Source organism: Lithobates pipiens, unplaced genomic scaffold (genome assembly GCF_037356315.1).
Source record: "Lithobates pipiens isolate NorthernLeopardFrog02 unplaced genomic scaffold, aLitPip1_a1.2 Scaffold_10, whole genome shotgun sequence".
Classification (NCBI taxonomy): domain Eukaryota; kingdom Metazoa; phylum Chordata; class Amphibia; order Anura; family Ranidae; genus Lithobates; species Lithobates pipiens.
The window spans coordinates 21,046,147-21,053,852 of NW_027507686.1; the positions used below are offsets into that span (position 1 = coordinate 21,046,147).

The 7,706-nt window shown below is 42.8% G+C and overlaps 1 protein-coding gene across 3 annotated transcripts in view; it reads right to left on the reverse strand.

Moving 5' to 3' along the window:
- Window positions 1–7,706, reverse strand: part of MYLK3 (myosin light chain kinase 3) — a 106,051-nt gene that overhangs the window by 62,434 nt on the left and 35,911 nt on the right. Inside the window, exon 1 of one of the 3 annotated variants that reach the window (XM_077452430.1) lies at window positions 7,226–7,706. This exon is cut by the window's right edge and continues 194 nt beyond it. The exons of the other annotated variants lie outside the window; for them this stretch is intronic. Within the exon in view, the coding sequence (XP_077308556.1) occupies window positions 7,226–7,706 (481 nt within the window). The remainder of the gene's footprint in view (window positions 1–7,225) is intronic. 3 annotated transcript variants of the gene reach the window in all.

Sequence of the window (7,706 nt, forward strand, 5' to 3'; positions counted from 1 at the left end):
GAGTATGTCCGATCGAACCAGTCGGTCGGGAAATATTTCCAACATGTTGGAAAATTGGTTCAGACGGATATTCCGACGGAATCAGTCCGATGCATACCACACACAGTCGGATTATCCGACGTCACGGTCCGATAGGACACATTCCGACGGATTCTCCGACCGTGTGTACAAGGGCTTAGAAGAAAACCTGCAAAAGATCAGAGACTGGGGCGGAGGTTCACCTTCCATCAGGACAACAACCCCAAACATACAGCCAGAGTTACAATGAAATGGATCAAAGCATATTCATGTGTTAGAATGGCCCAGTTAAAGTCCAGACCTAAATCCAATTGAGAATCTGTGGCAAGCCTTGAAAATTGCTTTTCACAGCCGCTCTCCATCCAATCTGACAGAGCTTGAGCGATTTTGCAACGAAGAATGGGCAAAAAATATCACTCTCTAGATGTGCAAAGCTGGTAGAGACATCTCCAAAAAGACTTGCAGCTGTAATTGCAGTGAAAGGCGGTTCTACAAAGTATTGACTCAGGGGGGCGCCATACAAATGCCGCCCCCCCCCCCCCCACATACTTTTCACATATTTATTTGAAAAGAAAAAAATTAAAAACAATTTACCATTTTCCTTCCACTTCACAATTATGTGCCACTTTGTGTTGGTCCATCACATAAAATCCCAATAAAATGCATTTACGTTTTTGGTTGTAAAATTACAAAGGATGGAAAATTTCAAGGGGTATGAAAACTTTTTCAAGGCACCGTACATGCTAAATTAATTTTATGTTCCCTCGCAGACAGCAGGTGCTGCAAAATCAACGCGTCCATCTTTTACCAGATAAATAAGAAAATATTGAGCAAACACTCAGCAGACAATGATCTTTTAGCTGCACTTTCACTTACAGTCGCTGCCAGATGCCGTCCAGACTTCACAAGGCTGGTTATACCCCCCCCCCGATCATACTTAATCACAGTGAAGGATCTGAACACATCTCCGTCTCCTACCATGAGATTGAACTGCTCAGGGGTGAGACTAGTTGTTTTATATTCTGTCAATAAGATATTCTTTTCTGGTGTTGTCCTGTTGTGCCTACCAAGTACTTACTTGATCTCACTTAATCATCTGTATTCTACGGGCTTTGTGAGATCTCCCTCCGGAATGTGATTTTAAGGAATCACATTCAGTTTACAGAATCATCGGGTACAGAGAGCAATGGCAGAACAGATCATCTTCTCCGTTTATTTTATTTATTGCAGAAGAACAACCAGTTGGAGCAAAAGGAAAAATATTGCTACAACAGTTGAGCTTTGGAATCCATTTATATGGATTTCTTTTTGATCACTTGTGTCCCCTTGCCTCTGGGGATCATGGTGTGCATCCGGTCTTCCTGCGGACCCTTTCCTCAGCTCCCTGGATGAACATTTTAAGCAGCCACCAGTTCTCACGTTCACATGGTTTAGGCATAGTTGACATGTAAGCAGGGGCATTGCCAGCAGCGATGGCCCGTCCATAGGGCGCCCCCTCCTGTAGTCACAGAAAAATAAATAAAATAAAAAAAGTAAAAAAAAACAAAAAAAAAGTAATTTAACATAGTGCACTGTGGCGCCGGTCGCAGTGCACTATGGGAAGCGCCACGTCGATGCAATCACAAGATTGTATCCATGGCGCTTCATTTGCGGGTATTTAACCCGCCTTGCGGCGCAATGCAGAACGCCGACTAGCTTCCGCCCGTAAAATCACTGATTGTTGTTCAAACCCAGCCAGGTCACTTCCGGGTTTCGTGAAGCAGCCGAAAGCAACGTCGGCGGCTACGTTCCTCAGCCCAAGCGGGGCTGCAGTAAGGTGAGGGAATGTAAATGTTCTCTCTAAGGAAAAAAAATATTTAATTATGCCTAAATCTATTTTAAAATGCACCCCTTTACTCTGAGTCTGAGTCACATTGTGCAGGAACATGTGAGCCATTTTAAAATGTTTTAGAATATAAAATTAAGCAGGAATAACATAAAAATGCTTGCAGTTGCAGGAGGAGCTGTAAATGGTCTGCTGCTTGTTACTCAAAGTAATTTGCTGGCAAAGACTAAATGATTTTGCTTGGTATAATTTGTGTGGCTTGTTAGGTGCTCTGTGCTATTAACATACATAGGGGAGTGTGGAGCATTTTTACAAACCTTTTTTGCATTTTAGTGTAAATATAAGGGGTGTGGTTTATGAGAAGTGGGATGGGTCAAAAATTATGGGCGGAGTCTAGCGCCCGTTCATCCAAAAACTTCACCAGCCGCCACTGATTGCTAGGTCTACAAAAGATCTGGGGCTAGAGCCCATAGTAGCGTAGTAAAGAAAGTCATACACTTGGGTGGGCATACACATGTATATACAGTAATATACGTGTGTATGTGTGTGTGTATATATCCCCAGAGAGCCCCCCTTACATCAGGGTTCCCAGACAGCCCCCCTTACATTAGCTTCCTCAGAGAGCCTCCCCCTTAAAATCAGGGTCCCTAGAGAGCCCCCCCCCCCTTGCACCAGGGTCCTCGGAGAGCCTCCCCTCCCCTTGGGGACCCCTGCAGAGACTCGGGGCTATAGCCCCAAAAGCCACCCCCTAGCGACGCCACTGCATGTAAGTATTAAAGGGGTTGTAAAGGTTCATTTTTTATTTTCTAAATATGGTTCCTTTAAGCTAGTGCATTGTTGGTTCACTTACCTTTTCCTTCGATTTCCCTTCCAAATGTTTTTTTTCTTTGTTTTCTTTGTCTGAATTTCTCACTTCCTGTTTCTCCTCAGTAAGCTGTTCTGGCTGACTAAACACCGTTCGAATGATGGTGTGAAGTTTACTGAGGAGAAACAGGAAGTGAGAAATTCAGACCAAGAAAAAAAACATTTAGGGTACTTTCACACGGGGCGGATCAGTGCTGATCAGTGCACAGCAGGGATCGCCGTAGCAGGAACATGGCAGGTCTGTCTGTGCACACTGCGCAGGGACAGACCTGTCACAGCGCCGCTCTCCCCTATGGGAGATCGGGTGACGACGGACCGCTGTGTCCGTCGTCACCCGATCCGATGATGGATGGAAAAATAGCTTTTTCGGATCAGAGCAGGTCGGATGTCAGCGGACATGTTACCGCTGACATCCAACGCTCCATAGAGCTCTATGGAGCATCCGTTCAGGTCCGCCTGAAAAACTGACAGGGGGACCTGAACGGATCGGTAGTGTGAAAGGGTCCTTAGAAGGGAAATCAAAGGAAAAGGTAAGTGAACCAACTATGCACTAGCCTAAAGGAACATATTTAGAAAATAAAAAATGAAGCTTTACAACCCCTTTAAGTGGGTTGAGTCAATTTCTCCCCTCCTTTACACAGTTGTGCTCATAAGTTTACATACCCTGGCAGAATTTATGATTTCTTGGCCATTTTTCAGTGATTATGAATGATAACACAAACACTTTTCTTTCACTCATGGTTAGTGTTTGGCTGAAGCCATTTATTATCAATCACCTGTGTTTACTCTTTTTAAATCATAATTACAACAGAAACTACCCAAATGTTCCTGATCAAAAGTTTACATACCCTGGTGATTTTGGCCTGATAACATGCACACAAGTTGACACAAATGGTTTGAATGGCTATTAAAGTGGTTGTAAACCCTTACAGACCACTTTTACCTACATGTAAGCCTAGATTAAGTCTTACCTGTAGATGCAAGAAATATCTCCTAAACCTACAGTTTAGGCGATATTTGCAAAAGACAGGCACCACTGTCTACGGCGCATGCACCGTAGACAGCGGCGCACAGGTGCATTGAGCATGCCGCTGCTAACGGCGATCATGCCGTTAGTGGCGGCTCCCGCGTGCATGCATGGGAGTGACGTCATTGTAGCTCCGGCCAGACATAGCGCCGGAGCCGCAATACCCGGAAGTCACTCCTGGATAGATGGCGATGTCGGAGGAGGAGAAGAAAGAGGGTCACTTCGGGGACTTCCATCTCAGGTAAGTTATTCATAATGAGCTAGTATGCTATGCATACTAGCTCATTATGCCTTTGCCTTGCAGGGTGTATTTTTTATTTTTTTTGTTTGGCTTTACTTCCTCTTTAAAGGTAACCATCCTCAATTGTGATCCGTTTGCTTGTAATTAGTGTGTATAAAAGGTCAATGAATTTCTGGACTCCTGTGAGACCCTTGCATCTTCCATCCAGTGCTGCACTGACATTTCTGGATTCTGAGTCATGGGGAAAGCAAAAGAATTGTCAAAGGATCTGCGCTACCAAGTCCTTTAGACTTGGCATATCACAGATCGGGGTAAAAGGCCAATCACAGCGGCTCTTTAACATGTGATCAGCTGACAGCTGATCACAGGATGTAAACATAAGCCGGGTATCGGCTTTTTTCTCCTCACGCTTTTATTGGCCCTACTAATGCCAAACAATGCTGCTAATCAGTGCCCACCAGTGCTGCTAATCAGTGCCCACCAGTGCCACCTATCAGTGCCTACCAGTTCTGCCAATCAGTACCTCATCATCAGTATTAACTAGTATCGGTGCTGCCTACCAGTGCCCATCAGAGCCACCTCTCAGTGCCTCCCATCAGAGCCCATCAGTGCCAGCCTCATCTGTGCCTTCTCATCAATGCCCACCAGTGCCACCTACCAGTGCCGCCTCATCAGAGCACATCAGTAAAGGAGAAAAATTACCTGTTTGCAAAATTTTATAACAAACTATAAAAAAAATGTTTTTTTTTCAAAACGTTTGGTCTTTGTTAGCAAAAAATAAAGAACCCAGTGATGATTAAATACCACCAAAATAAAGCTCTATTTGTGTGAAAACAATGATAATTTTTGGGGGGTACAGTGTGGCATGATTGGGCAATTGTCATTCAAAGTGTAACAGTGCTGAAAGGTGAAAATTGGCCTGGGCAGGAAGGGGGTAAAAGTGCTCAGTAGGCAAGTGGTAAATTCTGCAGAAAACATTTAACAGTGCCATTTCATGAGATAGCCGCTATAGTAATAATCTTTTATGACCACCGGCCACAGGGCTGCCATTTGAAATCACAGGGCCCTGTACAGCCTACCAGACAAGCCCTGCCGGGCAAAATGCAAGGGACATGGCCTACACAAGTCTAATGGGTGGTGCACCCTACAAATGAGACTCATCTTGGATCTTGGTCTAACCCAGGGCCCCCTGTTGACCCAGAGGGGCCTGGGCCTGGTACAACAGGGCTGGTTGTAGCCTTCCTATTCGCAAACTTGATCTGCCATGACCCTTAAGGGTGCTACCCTGTGCATTACACTACGAAAGTGTCATGATCAGTGGTAGTTATTCCTAATTTACAGTGTGACTGGCACTGCACCCAAGTAGGGCGACTGGAGGTAACAGTTCAGAGGGGCAAGAACTAAAAAAAAAAAATATTTTAATTCAATTTCATTGACCAAAAGCCTTCTGGTCCCAGATAAGGTGATTTTTACCATTCAAATGCCCCTCTACATGGAGTTCTTATCCCTTAGTCAGTTGTGCAATGTAGTTACGTGTTGTATGCTCCATAGGGAAGTATACCGGTTAAAAGTTTATTTAAATCAAATTTTATTTGAATCAAATTTTTTTTTTCATTTTGAAAAGAATTTGGAAAGATTAGAGCAACCTTTCTCAACACAGAGGAACCCTTGAAATAGTTCCATGGTCTTGGGGGGAACCCCTTCTAAAAATCAGAAATCTACAACTCATGATACATTAGTGTGATGGTCAGTAGGAAGAATGGTCCTTACACGTGTGGTCATTGGGAAGAATTACCTCCTTGCAGATAGCTAAAAAGATCACTGGTGTTGGTGGGAACTTATCTGAGAGGCAGAAATTGGCCAATGCTGAAGGAACCCCTAGCAACCTCTGGAGGAACCCTAGGGTTCCACTGAACCCTGTTTGAGAAACACTGGATTAGAGCCTTATCAAGTTTCTATAGGTTGCTGTTTGTGTCCAGGTTGGGCAGATTCACCCTCTCTCGGTTTGTCCTGGTGAACATAGTCACTGGAGCAGAACATGACATAGTCAACATTTTAAAGTCATCATGAGAACAGGAATAGAGGGAAAATATTCAATGGGGACACCTGTACTAGAGACAAATAGGAGAGATTTTCTCTCATTTCCTGTTGCATTTCCAGGACAGGATGTAAATGGAAAATTTCCCTAGTGGGACACAGACAACAAAAAATCTTGATGGGGTTTGAATCCTCCCCTACTCTATACAAGAGGAATCCAACAGAGTTTGAATGATCACTCAATCCCCAACATGAAAAACTACCTGGACTTTAAAAGGTACACACCAATAAAAAATTATTAAAGATAAAAGCTCACATTTTATTTTATTGCATCTATTTTTGGAGACAAAGATATGTATATGAGATCTTCTTTATGACCAACCTGGGATATAGTCATCAATTAATGGTATGCTATGTGATTGCATTTGTTTTGAAAACAATTGGATGTTTGATATTCATTTTTAAATTTCTTTTAATGTTTTGTACAATAAAAATGTGAGCTTTTATCTTTAAAAAAAAATTTTGTTGCGGTACCTTTAAAGTCCTAGTAGTTTTTCATGTTAGGGATGGAGTTATCTTTTAGTGTCTTATGGTAGAAGATGTGCCAGTAAAGCCTTTGGAACAAGCCGAGACTCCTGTGATGAGTCTCCTTACCAACCTTTCCAGTTTACCTAACGAATCTAACAGAATTTGGCTTTAGATATACTTAAATGTTAATGGAAAAGCACTGTTCTTATAAAGGCAACATTTGGTTCCTCCAAGGGCACCAACTGTTCTTCAGGTTGTTGTTTATCTATTGGTCTTGTTCTGGAGCTACATTTATTATAATACTGGTAAGTGTCACAGTTCTAATAAAATTGCTTTGATATAGATCTAAAGATATAAAGTAAAGATTATTTTTTAAGCACTTGTCTAGTGGAGTAGGCCGAAATCACTCTCATTATAATGAAGTGGGCCCCCGATCCTCCTTCAATCACATAACAGAGAAAATCTCCACTGCCTTTAAACCATTAAACCTTCCTTCTTTATTTTATAATTAATGAACACGTCTAGATGACTTATACATGAAAAGGACGCATCCCTCAAAGAGTCACCAAAGGCATTCAAAAGCTGACACATTAACCTACTAATCTAGCAAATCAAGCAAAGCTGACTCTGGAGCTTCAAACGACCACCTGACCCTTAAGAACACTATGTGAGAATAATCACCAACCTCCTCCTTCTTCATCCAAGGAACTGTACCCTTTAGAATGAAATCCACAATTTTAGAGTTTTTGAGAGTGTTCCCCACAAATGCCACCACCTTATCCATCGTTGACATCATCTTTTGAAGGCCATCCAGTTTCTCTTGGTGAATAATAGATTCTCCATGTAACATTTTAAGAAGTCGTATTAATTCAGAGAAGCTGCTTTCTTCTACAGCTGGCTCAATGTTCTCCTTTAGACTTTGTGGGTTGGGTCCATGAGAGGCCGACAGTTTATCCATCCCTTTTTCCAGCAGGTCCATCCCATGAGAAACCGTTTCCAGTTTACCCATGACATCTTCCTGAAAGTGTAACAGCTTGTCCATTTTCTCGTTGAGCAAGTTCAACTTGTTGTCCATGTTGTTGGCCAATCCGGGAGGCTTTACTGGGGATTTTCCAGGCCCCGTACTATGGTCAAACTTACTCTCGTACATTTTGGCCAAGCAAGAG